At 43.7% G+C, this 20,360-nt stretch overlaps 1 protein-coding gene across 1 annotated transcript in view; it reads left to right on the top strand.

Moving 5' to 3' along the window:
- Nucleotides 1-20,360, top strand: part of CDK17 (cyclin dependent kinase 17) — a 143,211-nt gene that overhangs the window by 79,834 nt on the left and 43,017 nt on the right. The window contains exons 3-5 of the mRNA XM_044678329.1: nucleotides 623-787; nucleotides 4,807-4,940; nucleotides 19,334-19,459. Of these exons, the coding sequence (XP_044534264.1) occupies nucleotides 623-787; nucleotides 4,807-4,940; nucleotides 19,334-19,459 (425 nt within the window). The remainder of the gene's footprint in view (nucleotides 1-622; nucleotides 788-4,806; nucleotides 4,941-19,333; nucleotides 19,460-20,360) is intronic.

Below are 20,360 nucleotides of genomic sequence, written 5' to 3' on the forward strand. Positions count from 1 at the left end.
TGTTGTTGGTCACAAGCTAGTATGTGTTTGGTGCGCTTTCTAAACACGGCATCCTGATCACGTGGTTGGATCCACAGGTCTCCCCGACTCCAGGGCCGGCTCCTTTTCCATGAGGCTGTTAGATCGCAGGGAGGGACAGCAAGCCCCATTCATAGTGTGCCCTTGTAAGACTCAGGAAATGCTTTCCTCACCACTGTTCTTAGAGTAGCTCATTTACTGTTTGTTGGTCGATTTTGAAATCAGATGTTTGTAGTAGAATTTTTTTTGTTGTTAAAATAAAATTGAGACAATCTTTCATTTAAAACTGGAAATAAACTTCTGTGGGAAGCTTCAATGAGCATGTGACAAAATGTTCCAGATTCCCTTGAACAAGAAATCCCTATTTAATGAAGCTTTTCTAGGGTCACCCTCAGAAACGTTATTCGGAAGTCATCACGTAGGTGTGTTCATGATGGAGACTAAACTGACGAAAATAGAGTGTTTTACAGAGACCTGCATAGTAACTTTCTTGTTTTTTGTTTTGTTTTATTTTGTTTGTTTTTTTGCTTATTCAATTCCTCTGCGGTGCTCCTGGATCTTGGGATGTGCATGGAATGACCTTTTTGGCCCCCGGGGATGCTAGAGCCCATTGTGAAGAATGGCAGGCCTCCAGCGTCGCACAGCATGCACTCCTTCCTCCACCAGTACACGGGCTCTTTCAAGAAGCCCCCCTTGCGGAGACCGCACAGTGTGATAGGGGGAAGTCTCGGCTCCTTCATGGCCATGCCCAGAAATGGAAGCAGACTCGGTAATTTATTGTGGATGTTGTCTTTTTACTTTGTGGTCTGAAACCTCACACAGCTCCCCTCGTGGCTTCCCGGGGACTGTCGAGCAGAAGCCGGCCTCGACAGGGACAGTTCTAAGTAACTGCTTCATGGTTCCTGAGCAAGAGGGCAGGAAGAGGAGGGAAAAGAGGAAACACTATGAAAGGCGTCCCTAGCCCAAGGCCCAGCGTCAGGCTCCTCTGAGGGGTGGCACGGCAGCCTGGGAAGGCCTCCCTCTCCTCCCCGGGGATCTCAGTGTCTGGCTGCTCCTTTCAGGGCGCCGCGTCCCCCAGACTCAGCAGAGCCGGGCTCCGAGGGCTTAGCCCGGGAGACCCGGAGCCCTGGGGAGGCGTTAGAGGAGGACGTGACGCAGAGCGCAGGGAAAACACACCTTAAATGACCACCAGAGATCTGTGGAACGGCTCCATTCCTTAAGGACAAATGTTAATTGTTCACATCAAGTATGTAGCTTCTGATTCCCAAGTTCAAAATAAGTTTGGGACATTCATTACTGGTAGCAAGATAGACCATGGAAACAATTATGGGAAAAATAAGTGTCTCATTTGAGTTTTATGAACAAGGTTATAATCCATGTCGTTATTTCATAAGATCAATTCCATATGCTTTGGAATGTGACATAGTTACAAAACATAAAGTACTTGTAATATCATTGGTCAGAAACTCAGAACCCACTGGTTATGGTTCCTAAATAGTCATTCTCAGTTTTTTTATCATTTTTGATCTTTTATATATTTAGATACACATTTTATATACTAAGTATGGTATATTTTATATGCATATAGTTTACATATACAATTTAGCTTTTTAACCACTAAATTGGTATTTATGCATAATTTTTAGGGATAAAAGCTGATTTTTGTTATCATCAAATAAACTGTTAAAATTGACTCCAAGCCATTTTGTGTTCTGGCTAATAAGACCAATTTCTACATTGAATTCTTTTATATTGTTTATTCTTTTGCTTAGCTCGACATAGAAACAAATCTAATTAAGAAAAGGATGGTAGATGCGTAGGCTTCTCTACTCATTCCTTTCATAAACTTGTTATAAGGTTAGGTTCTTGTGTCTTCCAACTAGGAAAAGGGTTGGTAATTGAAGCCAACTGTTGACTCCAGTTTAATATTTAGTTTTGAGAAGTATTTAATTTCAGGTTGCTATTTCTATTGTTAAATATATTTTTAAATTAAAAACAATTTTTTTACCATTCATAGAAATAATTTGGTTTTTTTTGGCCTGACCAGATATTTCATTCTGTAGTGGATTCTTGGAGGGGATGCAGATGTTCCAACCTGCTATGGGACACTTATTGTAGCATTCAGGGGTTGTGCCCAAGTCCCAGCTACTCTGTATTCATGGGGGAACTTGAATCCACATTTTCCTGTCTTCAGGGTAGAATCAATTCACTATGTCAGTGTGAGCTGCTACTTCTTTATATTTTTTAATAACTACATATTGAAAAAATTCCAAGATGCTAATATGATAATCTTAATGAGACTTTCACTGAATTAAAGTGTTTTATCTGCATAAAGGATTTTATTAACTTACCTAAGCCTTGTATTCATATTTTCTAGGAAAATAAGAAATGGAATTTAACTGCTAAATGCCATATGAGTTCTGTTAGGTAATATAGAAAATTAAAAGAAGTATTAAAGTTAGAGAGTCTTAGAGGAAAACTTTTCATGAAACGTTCATTGATGTGAAAAGGGGGAAAAGAATCAAAGACATAAACATGGATTCGCAACACCATCTTGTAAAATGTTTAATTGGTGAATGCTCCTTACATATACAAATTAGGAGGGGAACGATACAGTTTAAATTGCATTTTTAATGGTAACATCACAAGTTTATGAATAAATCTCCTCACTTATGATAAATTTCTATGTTGAGTCCAAGACAGCAAGTCTTTGTGAAGTATGTATAATATTAAAAAAGCATGGTAGGTGCTAGAAAAAGTTCAACGTTTAGATTGCCTTAATGTGGTATATAACTTAGAGGAATGAGACACTCATACAGATGTCTACAGTGCAGGTAAAGAATGTTCTCTGAGAGGCTTCAGGGACGTGTCTCTGTTTGTGCCTCAGAGAAGGCTCTTTGAGGCACAAAGTTAGAAAGGTCATTTGTAACTGAGAAATGGCAGAGAAATCCTCATATGGGCTTAGCATGGGGAGAAAAGAGGACATTCTAGTCATAAGAGGCAAAGAGAGCAAAGGCATGAACGTAGGAAAGGTAAAGGAATAGTCAAGATCTAATGTGGCTGGAACAGACAGTACTTGAAAGGCTGTATGGCGCTTGAAAATAGTCTGGCACCAGACTCTGAAAATCCTTCAATGTGAGGCAAGGTTGCGATTTGGGTAATGGGGAGCTATGGATAATTTTCAAGCAAAAGGAGTGCCATGACCAGATCTATGTATTATAAAGGATGTCTGACAGTGCTATGAGAGATGGAGTGAGTAGAAGAATTCTGTTAGGAGATACTGACGGTGACTGAAGCAGGTGGTAATGAAGGAGAAAGTAAGCTCATCCAACAAGCAAGCATTTTACATTTTTATTGATTCATATGTACACTTCTGTGAGTGTGTTTACACATGTTTGCTTTTTAAACTGTTTAAAAAAGTTTATTTTTATATCTGACTTCAGTAAATAGAAGGTACAACACAGCTAGGAAGTGACTTGCTTCAATAGTCCCCAGGTTGTGAATTAATACATCGGCTTTGGATACTTCAGTATTAGAACATTGTCTTAAAAAAAATTTAGTATCTCTATAATTTTTTCTTGAGCCAGAGACTTCTTAAATGGAATTAATAAATATCCATCATTGGGCCATTACCATGTATATTCCTACTTTATTTTTTTCTGAGCAGTGATCTACAGCAGCCAACCCAATGACATGTCATGAACAATAGAGAGAGAGGAGTGTATTTTCATCTTGTCTTTGGGGCAAAGTGTGTGGAATGTTTTAATATGTCACTCATAATTTTTTGTAAAGATTAAAAGATGTTGACTAACTTAATCAGAGCTGACCTAATGAACTTAGAAAATAGAAATAAAACATTTGGAAATATAGTATTTGGTGTTGAAAAGACAGGGCAGGAAATTTGGTAATCCTTGTATTGAGATGATAATTGGTGTCCAAGTCCAGGCTCCTCAAACCACTGAATGCAGAATGAATCTATGGAGAGAAACAAGTAGAGCAAGAGATAGCTAGGGGGTTCAGAGGATGGAGAACCAGAACTAAAGATGGGAGATCCAGAATTCAAGTCTGGATTCACACACTTCCTAGCTAGTTGGCAGATATAGAACACCCCAAATGGTCTGGCATGGAAAAGGATAAGAGCAGGGAAATGCTTTGCTTTAGTCAGAGTTGAATTTAAACTAATTGAGGCAGGTGAGAGCTCCGCTAGGACAGATAAATCAGAAGGTGATTGATGTGTGCAAGGGTTGGAGGATGTGTACAATTTTTTTTTCAAATTTTATTTTGCATCATATTAAGGTAAGGTGTTCATTATGTCTTAAGTACATATATAGAATACATTTTTTTCCAATATAAAAAGAATAGACCTCCCACTCCTAAACTATTGATTAGAATTACTTTGAGGAATGATGTTGTTTTGGTATCCAGTTAATGAATTCTATCCTGGGATACTTGGTTCTTCGAATTTGAAAAAAAAAAAATCATGGGGCAGCTGGGTAGCTCAGTGGATTGAGAGTCAGGCCTAAAGACGGGAGGTCCTGGGTTCAAATCCGGCCTCAGACACTTTCCAGCTGTGTGACTCTGGGCAAGTCACTTGACCCCCATTGCCCACCCATAACACTCTTCCACCTAGGAGCCAATACTCAGAAGTTAAGGGTTTAAAAAAAATTGCATAATTTCTGCAATTTAGCTGAAGTTAAGTTATAACTTCTACAATAATTGAAAACATGTCTCATAAGAGGTTTGTTCCATTCATTCAAGGAAAATAATATGCTTTTTTTTGTGATTCAGATATTGTTCATGAAAATTTAAAAATGGGATCAGATGGTGAAAGTGATCAAGCTTCTGGAACCTCATCAGATGAAGTCCAGTCTCCCACAGGTGTTTGTCTCAGAAACAGGATACACAGACGAATCTCTATGGAGGTAATGCCGTTTCTATTTCAGTATATCAAATCATGCCTATCATGTCATTCTAACACCAATATTTTTACATTACTGAAGAAAAACTATGATCATAGATTTTGTTTGGGGAATCTGACAACCCATAGGCAGTGTTTGCAGCTTACCAAATGTGAGTCAGCTAATTGTAGAGGAGGAGGAGATTTCCTTTTGTTGGAGCACTCCACGCTAGCGTGCAGAGTACCAGAGTCGTTTGTATTTGGGAACCTTTTGATAGACACAGATTCTTTTTAGTAAATCTAAACAGTTGCTTTGGCTACATGTCTGAAAATTGAGCTTGCCTCCCCTGTGTTGTTGCATGTGGATTGAGTTTCATGGTCCTGTAGGATAGGTGTCTGCATCTTTCTTTGCTTCAGATATTCTAAGACATTAAATGAAAGAAAGAGTAAGTACTTCATAAATAAATGAAGATATGCCTTCTTTTATATCTTAAGATTTATTATCAAATACTGATCCCTACTACACATACAGCATGTGTGTGTGTCTCTCTTTTTTTTTTTAACCCTTACCAATTATCAATACTGTGTATTGGTTCCAAGGCAGAAGAGTGGTAAGGGCTGGGCAATGGGGGTCAAGTGACTTGCCCAGAGTCACACAGCTGGGAAGTGTCTGAGGTCAGATTTGAACCCAGGACCTCCCATCTCTAGGCCTGGCTCTCAATCCACTGAGCTACCCAGCTGCCCCTGTGTGTCTCTCTTCTAAGGAATAAGATGGTTATTTCTTTTTCTTAGTGAGATTTATATTCTAACTCTTCAGGAATGATGTGGTATAAATGGGGAATATGCTCCTATAATTATCTTGAACCTAACCTCTAGAATACAGGTTTCCTTTAAAAAAAAAAAAAAAAAGATGTTCAATGCTTTTGCAGAAATAAGTGGTTATGATTGTTATTCCAAAACTCTTCTTTCCTCAGCCTTCTGTCCCCCCATCCTGCTGGCCCCCACCATAGGCAAAGGATTTGCCTGTTAACCTTACTGAGAAAGTTGAGGCTATTCACCATTACTTCCCTTTCCCCTTCTCAAAACCACCTGAAATCTACCTAAGAAAACGAGGCTTTTCCTTGCCAAGGCCAGCCTCCCTACTGGTGCCCTTGACTCCATATCTTGCATTCTCCAGCAGATGGCATCAGGAAGTCCCCCCCAGGCCCCCAGCTTCATCTTCCCCATATCTACTGATTCTCCCTTCATTGCCTTCAAAGGGGCCCAAATCTCCTCACCCTTAGAAAACCTTTCCCAGACTCCCCTATCCCTGAAAACTCCTCCTATGGCGATCCCCCCTTTCTTCTCCTCCGTACTCCTGAGAGAAGCCCTGGACCCCCATTGCCCTGACTTCTCACTCCTGGCCTCATCCCTCAAGGGAAATGGCTCTTGTAGCACTTCCTGGCGATTGCCTGCTTTCTCTCTGCTGCCTTTGTCACTGCTGTCCTTCTGCTTGCTCGTGGCACACTTCTCTCACAACTACTCATCTCCAGCCTTTTTCATATGGTTATGCGCCGGGGGCAATTTTGCACCTAGTCATTCTTTGTATGTCTTTTGGAGAATGACTATCTTTCTGTCAATTCCTTATATATCTTGCATAGATAAGATTTCATTAGTCCTATTTGTTGCAAAAATTCTCTCCTTTCATCTCTCCTTTCATCATTTCCCCCTTATTTTAGCTTTATTTATTTTATTCATATAAAAGCTTAGTTTTTTCTTGTAATAGAAATCATCTATTTTGTTTTTTGTGATCACTTCTCTCCTTTGTTTGATTATGAATTCTCCTTTAGTCATTGAACTGGAAAAAGAACACTTCACTCTGTCATACTTTCTTTACTTAACCATTGTGTAGAGTTTGATCAATAAATATTAGAGCCTGTAACTATTGTTCCCAGTCCTTTTTCCTATTTCCTCATAAGGATTATTTCATGTCTTTTCCATTATTTTTTCTGGATCATTCCATCTGTTCTTCCATTTCGAAGTTTTATTTGAGCTCTGAGCCCTCTGCACATTTTTATCTTTGGGGCAAACTACCAACTTAATAATTTCATAATTTCATCCTTCTATAGGAATTATAACTGACATATTTTTTCCCCTCTACCCTGAATGGAAATCATTACTAGGATTAGGGAATTGTAGAACTAGCAAGCAGGTTAACTCTCCCAATGCCTTCTTTTTTATTAAACATAAGGAAATTGAGAAACTAAAAGATTAATTTGTGTTTCACTTAAACCATGCAGGAGCAAAGCCAAAATAATGCCAGCCCTCTGACTTGGGACTCGGTGCTCTTCTCTGTTTTGTAGGATGTTGCTTTTCTAGTTGTCTTTGACTTTTCCTCCTGTCACCCCTTCTTTCCTACTTTCGTTGGTCACCAAAAGCACTATTCTCTTCTCCTCCCTCCCCCCTCCCCTCCCCCCCAAAAAAAGCCCTTACCTTCCGTCTTGGAGTCAATGCTGTGTATTGGCTCCTTGGTGGAAGAATGGTAAGGGTAGGCAATGGGGGTCAAGTGACTTGCCCAGGGTCACACAGCTGGGAAGTGTCTGAGGCCAAATTCAAACCTAGGACCTCCCATCTCTAGGCCTGACTCTCAATCCACTGAGCTACCCAACTGCCCCCCCAAAACACTATATTTTACACTGTTTGTAGTCACATATTCTCTTCATCCAGATCAGACACTCCCACTAAATGCTGAAACTTTAAAAATCAAATTGGCCTTTTAGTTTTTGTGAATTCATTTTAAAAAATTCATTTAAGAACTGTAGTCTTAAGATCTGTCTAAAATAACAGTTTAAGCCAAAGAATATGGGAAATGATTATCAGGTATATGTAAATATGAATATCAATGAGTTTATTATTCAACATGATATATATGTTAACCTCTGTAGATCTTATTCTAATAGTACTTTGAGTTGTTTCCTCTGAAATTCAAAATTTTTCATGCAGATAATTTTCACAACAGATAGTTTTCTCTCTACTTCATAGAAGCTAAAGTATAGAAGTTATAATCTGGCATGTTCACAGTTAGTAATGTTTTGTGCATCATGACTTTCCTTTTTTTTTTTTTTCCCCAATTTTATTTGCATTATGCAAAATATACTTCCATGTTGGTCATTGTAAGAACACATTCATAAAAAACTAAAACCCCAAAATAAAATCATAAATATATTAGAAGTTGAAAGGAAGTCTGAATGGCAAGAGACTGACATTTGACTATTGACAAGTCAGACCTTATCTCCTAGAGTCCTTCTGCACAGACAGGAAGCTTTTGTCTTAGAGGATGGCCTGATTTTAAAGAAGTTTTGCTAAAACAATGAACATCCTGCATTAGCTTTCTAACAGGAAAGCCGATCATTGATTTGGATACGTATGTTGCAAGTCGCCATTAGCTTTCTTTTCCTTGAAGGAACAGATTTCAAGCCTGTAATGAAAGGCCTTCTCTGTTGGGAAGTTTGACGCATTGCTCTTAGGAGTGTGCTAGGAAGACTCTTCAAGTGATGAGCAATTGGGCTGTATTGTTAAGTACGAGGCAGAATTTGGACTTCTGGGGTCTGTTCTGGGGTCTGTTTTGGGGCTGTGCTGTCTGTGTTGAAGCACATGAATGGAAAGCCTCTCCTTTTCTTATATTCTTTAATTTTTAAAAGAAGAGAAGCATTTTTTTTAATACTTTGAGGTTTAACCTGTTTTTGAACCACTCTGAATTCATATTATGAATTTTCAAAGTTATATGCACTGCGTCAGATGCATAGATTTATTTACAAATACATTGTCTTTAAACAAGGGGGATAAGAATGTCGAGTATTCCTCACACGAATAGCTCTTTTCAGCCAAAATATGGTGTGGTGAGCAAAGCCTGAACTGACATCAGGCTGCTGCGGGCTTGATCCTTCCTCAAAGGCTTAAGAGCGACTGCCTTGGCTTGTCTCAGCCTCATTTCTTCATTTGTAAAAGGGATAATGATAAAACCTGCCTAAAAGCTTTTTGTAGTCCTCATTGCGTCCATTCATTTCTCCGTTGTTGTTTTGGGCATTTAAGATGGGTCCTGGGATGGGCTCCCCCGATTGCTCTCCTCAGACACTTCGTGCCGTCCTTCCGGGGCTCCCTTTCTTGGCGGGGCGCCTCTCGGGGTGGCCGTCGTAACTGGCTGTGGGGGCCGCCGGGACAAGGCTCGCCTCTACCTTTTCACATCGCGGCTTTCTTTTTTATTTCTGTTATCGTGCAGAACACACAGTGGTAGGGGCACATTGATACAAACCCCGACCCCCAAGTGGGGGGCCGTGTGAGCCCCCCGTCGTGCCCGGCTCTGTTCCCAGGTCGGCTCTCCTCTTCTGCTGCTCGCACCCCGCATCCGTTGAGGCTCTTCCCAGCTTCCTTCTACGCGGCGGCCTTCCACCCCCCCACACACCCCGCCCCCCACAGCGGTCTGTCCTGTGCACGGGCGCCCCCACTTCCCATTCTCCACCACTCCACCAAGAGCCGCTACGACCATTTTGTTCAGACCGCTGTTTCCCTCTTTGGGATAGGACACGGGCGGCACCAGAGGCGCTGCGTGAGGGTCACCTCCCCGGTCTGATAGGGGCGAGGCGGTGCTTTTCTTCAATCAGGAGGGATTTAGAGCTTTTTTTATAGGATTGACTCTGTCCCTTGGGGAGTGGCAGACGACCACGCCCAGGTTTTCTCTTTTCCTCTGGAAACTCCTTCAGCCAAATTCCATCTCATGGCATGACTCTGGGGGTCCCTATCCCATTGGGCCCCCTTCGGCAGAAGCAGCACTTTTATGTAGAAAAAGCTTATTGTCTGGGGGGGCCCCCAAATACTGGGGGATGAGGCTGGCCTGCCCCAAGGGCTGGGGACCCCACCGAGCCCCCGCCCAGGCCTGACCCTTGACTTGACCCTCTGGTGCCCCCCAACAACAACTAAGACCCTCAAAAGACGTGAAAAGGGAAGCAGAAGAGAGTGCGACGGGCACGCTTTGGCTGGCCTCAGATCCCTGAAGCCTCAGAAGGGGGCCCCAATGGACGGGGCGGCTTCTTGGGACGCCCTTCTGGGCCTCCTCACCAAGGCTGGAACACGTCCTGGGGAGCACGTCCCGGGGGCTGATCCCGCTCGCTGGGCTCCCTCATTCCCTACGAAGTGGCAGAGAAGGCAGGACCTCTGGGGTGGCCAAAGCTCCTATGAGGGGTCAGCGAGGCAGCTGGTCCGGGGCCTGCAGTCTTGGGCAAGACCCGAGTTCAGATCCAGCCTCAGACACTTACTGGCGCTGTGACCCTGACAAGTCACTTAAACTCCGTTTGCCTCCATTTCCTCCCCTGTAAAATGAGCTGGGAAAGCCCCAAAAGGAGCCACGAAGGGTCCGACACGACAGCAGCATGGTGTGTGCAGAGGGCTCCCCCCAGGCGCCTTCTCCTCAGAGCCGTGGCCGGAAGCCCTGCTCCCGAGGGAGGGCCCGGCCCCAGCAGGGATGCCAGGCCAGCGCCGGCCTCCAAGCGAGAGGGAAGCAAAGGGCTGAGGCGTCCCCCAGCCGGGCCCAGCTGGGCCCACCAGGCGTGATGCGGAGGATCGGGCCTGCCGCGGGCCTCCGACAGGCCTCCAGACTGATCGGGCAGCAGACTGGGGCTGGGAGCAGCGGCACAGAGCTCTGACCCCATTTCACAGATGTAGAAACTGAGGGAGACGGAGTGATTGCTCAGGGCCCCGCGGCAGGCACGGCATTTGAATCCTGATCTTCTCACTCCAAGCCTGCAGCTGCATGTTTTTTTCAGGGAGCCTTTTTCAGCCAGGCAGACTTGGGTTCAAATATACAATGTACACGAGTCTGTGTGACCCTGGGCAAGTCATTTCCTTCCAGCCATCTAGGCTTTTCTGTCCCTTCAGATCTGCCCTGGTAAAGGGAGTTTCTTCTTTGGAAGCTCCCCAAACCAACACGCTCAAATAAGGAGGAGCTCCTTTGTGTTCTGGGATGGGGGAAGATCTGGCCGCCCCCTGCCAGGAGGGCCTGGAGCAGCGATGGGGAGCGCAGGGGCCTGCCGGGCCCCCTTCCATTGGCGTGTCTGAACGGTGTGCGGATGCCCCAGCGTGCTCTGCTCTCCAGTGCAGGCCCTGCAGCCAGCTCGGCCAGGCCCTTTCCCTTGTTTCAGGCCTCCGGGGGTATCCTCCGCCCTCAGCCTCGTGGCCGCTCTGCTGCACGCCTCCTCCGGCAGAGGCCCCAGGGCTGCCACCGGCCAGGGGAGGCATCCCATGAGGACTTGGTGCTTGTGCAACTGAATTAAAGGCCCACCGCCATCGCCCAGCCTGCGCCTCTCTATCTAAGGACTTACAGTCAAAGTTTCCCTTCAGTCACATTCCTTTCAACATCTAAAAAGTAACTTTTTTCCCTCATAAAAACGTGGCAGCAGAACCTCATCCTGGAAGGGGGCATCTAAGACTCTTTCCAGGTGAAGAATTCTCAGAATTTAACTTAACATAATTTCTGTTGGTGAAATTTTTTTCAGAGGAAAAATGTAAGAAACCAAATTTCTGCTTTTGTAGTCAGATGTGACTTTCAAATAAATAATTATAATACAAATTAGAAGGTGATTAAGGTGTAAAAAAATTTAAATAGGTCTGAGAATATTCAAGGAAAAAGAGATCACTTCCCTGACTAGAAATGTAAAACTTTTACTTCTTTGCTCATTAGAGACCTAATAAGCCCCAACATTTGGCATGATTAATTCATAGCATTTAAAAGTAGTTGGAGAAGACAAAGTATCAGACCACCTTGTAGTTTGGGGGATAGTTTAGAGGCCTGATGTGAAAAGCAATTGTGGCCTCTTCGTTTTATGGCTTTATAATCTGGATAGAACAGCAGTCAGTGTAAATTTGACTACTGGCATGAATGAGATAATATATATATAGTTTATTTTAAAATAGCAAGTTTTAAACAGTTAAATATAGAAGCTTTCATTCACTTCCTGTAAAGAAGCATCATTATCATTTGTTGGCAGGGTGCGAGAGAGAATGATGTTTGCTGTGTATTAATAAATCATGCAACATGAGTCATCTTCCAACATTCTCTGAACCCCATTTGCAAATGAGATGAGTTTCATAGTTGCACAACCGAATGGTGTGATTTCACTCTTTAAGCATTTGAAAATGCTTCTTTCTACAGAATTTTTCTTCTCATTTTGACGTAGACCCTTCAAATATCATCCCGATGAGAGGGTTCCCCCAAACTTGATTGCCATCATGATCATGCCATCTTCTTAGTATCCCTTCAGGCTGCTCTTCCTTCTGTTTTCATCTCAAATGTTCAACCACAGTAAATATCCAATTTTGACTATAGGAAAAAATTTACTTGTATGAATTATTAGGTGAACTTAGTAAAATTGGTCACAACAACAGATTGTATTTGTGGTATTCTAAAAAGTTGTATCACATATACTTTGCCTCTGCAGATATTTTACCTGAAAATATTCCACAATTCTGGGAACCATTAAATCTTGTAGAAATGTTAACAGCATTTCTTTTCTATAAGAGTATCTGGCAACACCCAAGACAAGGTTGGAAAGGGTGGACCCTTCCTGCATATTCATTTCTTCCATCTTTGTAGACTTTTGCCCCCCATTAAAATGTATATTCAATAGTATTTTAATAGAAATCTATCCTATAATAAAAACAAAGACACTTTTTGAAAGTCATTGGTATAGATCAGCTCAAACTCACTAAGGATCTAAGTAGGGTGAGGTATAGAATGAGATGTCATTTGAAATGAATAATTTATCAAATATAATATGTAATGTAGAAGGTATTTCATATACTTTTTTTTTTTAAACCCATACCTTCCATCTTGGAATCAATACTGTGTATTGGTTCTAAGGCAGAAGAGTGGTCGGGGCTAGGCAATGGAGGGGTCAAGTGACTTGCCCAGGGTCACACAGCCGGGAAGTGTCTGAAGCCAGATTTGAACCTAGGACCTCCCATCACTAGGCCCGGCTCTCAATCCACTGAGCCACCCCGATGTCCCCTCATATACTTCTTGACGTGTAGTACAGATAGATTTAATGCCAGCTTATCATGTACTTTCACCTGTAGAGATATTAATGCGTGATTGGATCTCTTTGAATGTTCTTCAGTGAACAAAGGCAGTTGTAGCAGCCTTCTTAATGAGTCATTTGTGTCAACAGCTAACATGTTGTCTTTCTAAAGACAGAAAAGAAGCTGGGTGAGAGAACTAATTCAGGATGATTTTTCTCAGACACAAAATCAGTTTTGTTTGACCTTTTGTGGATTATGTCACCAATCAGCCTGATAGCAACTGATGTTGGAATTACAAGCCTTTTGGGGTCTCTAGTTGGTAATTAAGATGCCTCATTGGTTAGCTCTGGAAGTTCATACTAAAATGTGAACAGTGTTTTAGGGGCATTGAGAAACGAGTGCTTTGGGGAAGAATTTCTAGGGAGGAAAAGCCCCAACAGTTACTTGTATGCTATTTCTGCACTCAGTTTGCTTGGCATAATCGGAGGCTCCAGAATGCCATAATGCCATAATCAGAGTCTCCAGAATGGGAAAGCCTTGGAAATGCAAGAAATGTGAACTAGAATAGACACTCTTAGTTTGCAGCCAAATGCAGCCTAGTCCCTACCTATCCTTCACTTTCCGCCCCGTGGCAAAAGACAACCCAAACGGAACAGGGCCCCTCTTTTGGGTTAGTTTTCCACCTTTACAATGATTCTGAGAAGGAAATTCCAAGCCATATGGGTATGCCATAGAAGAAGGCTAGAATGGGAAATATCATCTTGGGGAAACAGTGCCTATTTCTCTCCCTTTTAAAATGTGAACCAGCCTCTTCTGAAGATAAAATGATGCCTCTTTGCTTCTTACTGTTGCTCTAGCAATGGAGAATTCTTTGGGGTTGGGACTTGACAAGAAGGGGAATGTTCAAATGTTTCTCCTTCCCACTTCTTGACATTTGAGCTTTGGAATATTGTCATTCAGAATAACTGCAAAGAGATCATAGATGGTGGAAGAAAAGCTTGTGCTGATTCGAGTCATTTAAGATTTGAGTGGTCTTAATCCTTGCTTGCTCTCATCCTTCACTTTTCGACATGACTTTGAAATTATGACTCAACCCTTTTCTCTATCAGAAGAGAGAGCTGTGAGAACACCACATTCCTTTCATATTTGGCTAATTAAAGCAACTACCATGCTTTCTGCTTTCTGTTCTCATGGGGGAGGGGGGGGAGAGAGAGAGAGAGAGAGAGAGAGAGAGAGTGTTTTATGAAGCTGTCACAAAAATGAATAGACTTGGGAAATGATGCCTATTTTTCATTAATATAGTTTTTAATTAATTTTTTTATTTTTAGAAAAATTTTCCATGGATACATGATTCATGTTTTTACTTTCCCCTTCACCCCCTCAAGCTCCCCCCCCTCCCCATAGCTAACTCAAATTTCCACTGGTTTTAACATGTGTCATCAATCAAGACTTATTTACATAGTTGCATTGGTGTGGTCCTTTCGGGTCTACATCCCCAATCATGTGCTCATCAACCCAAGTGTTCAAGCAGTTATTTTTCTTCTGTGTTTCCTTTTCCATAAGTCCCTCAGAATTGTCCTGGGTCATTGCATTGCTGCTTGTACAGAAGTCCATTACATTGGATTTTACCACAGTATATCAGTCTCTGAGTACAATGTTCTTCTGGCTCTGCTCCTTTCACTCTGCATCAATTTCTGGAGGTCTTTCCAGTTCACATGGAATTCCTCCAGTTTATTATTCCTTTGAGCACAGTAGTATTCCATCACCAACATATACCACGATTTGTTCAGCCATTCCCTAATTGAAGGGATACCCTTGCTTTTCAGTTTTTTGCCACCACAAAGAGCACAGCTATAAATATTTTTGTACAAGTCTGTTTATCTATAATCTCTTTTGGAGTACAAACCCAGCAGTGGTATGGCTGGATCAAAGGGCAGGCATTCTTTTATCGCTCTTTGGGCATAGTTCCAAAATGCCATCCAGAATGGTTGGATCAGTTCACAACTCCACCAGCAATGCATTAATGTCCCAATTTTGCCACATCCCCTCCAACATTCATTACTCTCCCCTGCTGTCATTTTATTCAATCTCCTAGGTGTGACATGATATGTCAGAGTTGTTTTGATTTGCATTTCTCTAATTATTAGAGATTTAGAACACTTTCTCATATGCTTATTGATACTTTTGATTTCTTTATCTGAAAATTGCCTATTCATATCCCTTGCCCATTTATCAATTGGGAATGGCTTGATTTTTTTTTATACAATTGATTTAGTTCCTTGTATATTTGAGTAATTAGACCCCTGTCAGAGTTTTTTGTTATAAAGATTTTTTCCCAGTTTGTTGTTTCCCTTCTGATTTTGGTTGCATTGTTTTTGTTTGTACAAAACCTTTTTAATTTAATATAATCAAAATTATTTATTTTACAACTCTTGCTTGGTTTTAAAATCTTTCCTTTCCCAGAGATGAAGTATACTATTCTGTGTTCACTTAATTTACTTAACAGTTTCCTTCTTTATATTCAAGTCTTTCACCCATTCTGAATTTATCTTGGTGTAGGGTGTGAGATGTTGATCTCAACCTAATCTCTCCCATATTATTTTCCAATTTTCCCAGCAGCTTTTGTCAAATAGTGGATTTTTGTCCCAAAAGTTGGGCTCTTTGGGTTTATCATACATTGTTTTGCTGACGTCACTTACCCCAAGTCTATTCCACTGATCCTCCCAGCCCCAGCGGCCACGTCCAGGCTCAGACTGGGAAGAGAGATGCAGGAATCCCCCCACATCCCGTCCTCGGCTCTGCCCAGCTTGGCCCACAGAGGAAGGCGTGACAAGCCTCTTCTTCCCCATAGGGTCATGAGCCTGGCACAGACGATGCCAAGTCCTTCTCTGGGGTCTCGCTGAGAGAATAAACACTTGAGAGGAAGGTAGGCTGGCTGGAAAAGGGCCATCGTGGTTCTTCCATATCATCTTCCCCGTCTGTCCATCCCAGGCTCCTTTCTTCTTGTGTACCCTTTTCTGGCATAGGCTGGCGGGGCCCCTCTGGAGTCAGGGGTCTTGGGTTCAGGTTTTGCCTTGTAGCCCTCGCATGGGTTAACCATGTCAACTTTATAATGTCGACAAGTACCTGCCATTAGAGATTCCTGTCAGTCTGCACTGTGGGCTGCCGATGCCCTCCTCAGTAAGGACCAGGCTTCCCTCCCCTCTCCTACCCCATCCCCCACCAAGCCGGTTTGCCATAAAGAAACCACTTTCCCTGCCGGGAAGGATGTTTATCGTGTTGGATTGACTTACCTGTTGGAGGCATCCAATTTATTGTGTCACTTTACAGAATGGCATTTTTCTCCCAGACTATACAAATTCTTTTCTAACTTAAATTGGACTTGGTCAGACTGAATAAACCTCTTATTGCCTCTCTCCTTTTCACTGAACTCCTGCCGAGTGACAGCTGCGTGTAGGATTGGCATAGGGATCATCTCTGTAAATGATGGGCCTGGGAGCCACCCAAGGCAGCCTCCTGCCAGGATCGCCTCAGCCTCAGCCCTGGGGAAGAGCCCGAGAGAAGCCTTTACTTCCCTGTGACTTCTGCCTCTCCCCCCACATCTTTTGTCTAAAGTCACCCTCCTCTGTGCCTGTGAAAGAAATCCATCCTGCTCTGCTCTTAAGGGCAGAACTTGGAAATGGCCCAAGGGCATCTTTGAGGGAGGAGTGAATCAAGCTGTCCCAAGGAGGAGGAATGGAGAGCAGGGCTGGGCTGGCTTGCCTGGAGGGGAGCACCTAGCATACTCCCCTTACGCTGGCCGCGAGCAGCTCCCGGAACACGTAAGTCCATAGATGTTTGGATCCTGCATCATCTGCTGTTAAAAGTCACTCCCAGAATCGTCCTGTAAGGCTCTGATTCTCACCCTTCATTCATTTCCCAAAGCTCTGTGGCCCCCTTCATAAATGGCCCCTCTACCCAAACCTGCACAAATGTTATTCTTGTTTTCTAGAAGCGCATCAGGGTAGCAGCGGGTTTTCCATCATTGCTTGGTGTGGCTGTATGCTTTGGGTTTAAGTGGCTTTTGAGATGGAAGGGGAAGGACAGGCAGGAGGGGGAGAAGCTGCTTCTCAGTCACCTAGTTGGCTTGTTTTTATCTTCATATAGCAAGTGTCTCTGTGGAGAGAACTGGGGCCACATAGGACTGTTTATTATAGAGAGTCTGTTGTGTCCCACAGAGAAAGCACTGTTTCAAGGATCTATCAGCTGGCTTATAATAATTGGTTTGTTGTATAGAATTGCTCTTTGTTTTCACTTACTGAGCTTTTGGGGTGTTGTTTTTAAGTGAAGTCTCAACTCAATGAATCCTGGAACCTGGGAGGGTGCTGCTTCTAAAGCAGTCATAACGAGTCATTTATTTTTGAGTATCTGCTAGGTACTATGGCAGATAAGCAGAAATGTAAGAGACCATTTCCTCCAAGAAGTTTATCATTTGATAAAATAAAAAATAAAAAAAAATAATAAATAAAAAGATAAAAAATACCCGTGAAATGATAGCCAATAGGACAAGACCTGGTAAGAGGGGAGCGAGTGCCACAAGAACTGTTCTCCAAGGGAGGGATTGTTTTCATCTGGAATCACTAAGGAAGATTCATGGCGGAGGGACTCGAATTGGATTTTGGAGGGTGAGACAGTTTGGCCGAGTGGAAAGGGGAGAGCTCTCTAGGTGACAGAAGGAACATCTGGGTGGGGAAAGGCAGCAGTTAATTGAAAGTAAAACTGGCATTCTGGAAAAAAACTTGGGGGCCAAGATACAGATTTAGGAACCGCACGCACACATGGAGATGGTTGTGGAACTATGGGAGTGGATAAGATTATTAAGGAAGAAAATATAAAGAAGCTGTTGGATGGGACCAGCGACACGGCCTTCAGTCTTCTCACCAACACTGTCTCCTTTCTTGGGGCACTTTCTAATTTCATCCAGGGGGAACAAAATCACAGTAGTGTGTCATCAGAGCAAAGGCGAGGAGGACCAATCTCACTCGTCCTGACCCCAGTGCCTCTGGGTGACCTCACATCATCACTAGCTGTTTTCTGTTGCTTTGTCACACCATTTAGGCCGAGATTGTTGTCTCTTAAAATCCATAGATCTTTAAGAGGGGAATTGTTGTCATCTCCCCCACCCGCACATGTACAATACCGCCCCTCTCCAATATCCTAAAGTCTTTACTTGAACTGTTCAATTAATGCACTTTTTGTGGGGGGCGACACAGCACCCCAGGGCCTGGAGTCAGGGAGACCCAAGTGCAAATGTGGCCCAAGATACTCACTAGCTGTGGGGCCCTGGGCAGGTCAGCGAATCTGTTTGCCTCAGCTGTGGGATGGGGATGCCAAGAGCCCAGCTTGGGGGTTGTCGTGAGGCTCCCACGAGGTCCTCTGTGTGCGGTGCTTCGCACATGGTAGGTGCCCTGTCAATGCCTACTGTTATTCCTCTTCAGACCACAGCCGCTCGTGGCCATTCGCCCTGCCACCCCCACTCCCCGGCCCATCCCGTGCAGCAGGAGTAGCATTCAGGTCTCTGAATCCCAGGACCGTCTTGCAGGGCGCAGATGTTGAATGAAGGGGCGCCCTTAGGTGCTCATCCCAGCTCCGTGTCAGCGGTATTCAGGAATCACTGGAACGGGAACACCAAGTCTGGAGGTGGGAAAGTGGCGCCAGCAAGGCTCTCAGGGAGATCAGAAAAGGGGATTCCTCCGAGGGCCGTCATGGAGGAAGGAGCGACGGGCCGAAGGATCATGCATCTGGGACTTGACGGGGCCGTGCAGGCTGCGGGGGCAGCAGATGGGAAGGATTCCAGCATCTCCACAGTTTCACAAATGGCAGTTTGGGACAGCTGGCTCGTTTAGAGAGAAAAGGATGGATTCCACCTTCCGCACAGCGAGGTTCGCGCCATGGTCGTGTAGGCGTTTGTCTAGGAGGACACAGAAACCTAGGCAGAAGGGGAAGGCCAGGGGGGAGAGAGGTTTGATGGTTATTGGTGGAGCCATGAAGAAGAGTCTGGAAGAATGGTGGGAGCCTGGAGCTCAATGGCCTGCTCCTCCTCCTGCCCCTCCGCCCCATGGGCTGCTCCTCCACCACAGCCTGCCCCTCCGCCCCATGGGCGGCCTGCCCTTGATCCTGCCTCGGGAGGCCGTGCTCAGCCCCATCTGTCCCTCCCACTGTTGCCCGGCGGATTCACCCCTCCTCTGCTCCGAAACCTTCCATGAATCATGGCTCTTGAGTTCTCCGTTTATTACATAAACCAACATAAAAATGTAACCTACGATCACTGAGATGTGCTGAAAAAACAATCTTTTAAAAGTTACTCTGAATTGTCTTTTTTTCTTTCAGGATTTAAACAAACGTTTGTCTCTTCCTGCGGACATTAGAATACCTGATGGTTACCTAGAAAAGCTGCAGATAAATAGCCCTCCTTTTGATCAGCCCATGAGCCGGCGCTCTCGGAGAGCCTCCTTGGTAAGTTTTTGTCGCTTTCTCCTGTTGACCGTCGGGACACAGATGTCAAAGAGCAGTTTCAACATTCTCAGTTTTATGAGGCTTCAGAGCCAGGAGACCTGAGTTCAAGTCTTGCCCTGTCAAGGCACTTTTGAGTCTGTGCCTGGGTGGGTGACTCTATGCTGAAGACATGGATGTCATGACTTCATATGCCCTGTTCTGTTTCTGAAACTGTGCCCGTTACTATTCACAACATATGTCAATTATGTGGTGACCTTGATAGGAATTTAAGAAATTTCTTTTGGGTCTTAATTTAAATTGGCTCATAAATTATGCTTTGTTGAAAGGCACATATTCATAGTAGTTACTAATTTTTCCCATGGTAAGGGTTAAATGTAGGAGTTTGACAAAGTGAGGAGAGTGGTTTAATAAAAATTTTGTTTAATTTAGAAAGAAGTACAGCTAGAAAAGAGAAAAAGAGGGATGACTAATGTCCTAATACTATCTCTGACTGTCTTCTCAGGACAGTTTCTTCTGCCTGGCACACCAGGTCTAATCTACTCTACTCTCTCTATAAAATATTCTCTAACTCCCTCCTTCCCTCAAACAATAGACAGCCCACAGTCACTAGCCAACTGCCAGCAGCCCTGCGCCCGAGAGCCAGACCTCCTGCTCTCTGGAGATCCTAGAGGCAAAAAGCCCTTCCCTCAGCTGCTGCTTCCTTCATCTCCTCCCTGACCAGCTGCCCTTTTAGGGCCTTCCTGCCAGAAAGCAGCTCCTCCTTCCTCTCCTCAGTGTCCTGGTCTCCTTGGTAACGGGATCTTCAGCTCGCACTTACTGCTCACTGCTCCTGTCAGTTCTCTGATCCACTGAGAAACCCTGCTCTCTCCCCTCTTAAGCTAGACAGAGGGAGAGATTAAGA

The sequence above is a fragment of the Gracilinanus agilis genome, chromosome 5 (assembly GCF_016433145.1).
Source record: "Gracilinanus agilis isolate LMUSP501 chromosome 5, AgileGrace, whole genome shotgun sequence".
Classification (NCBI taxonomy): domain Eukaryota; kingdom Metazoa; phylum Chordata; class Mammalia; order Didelphimorphia; family Didelphidae; genus Gracilinanus; species Gracilinanus agilis.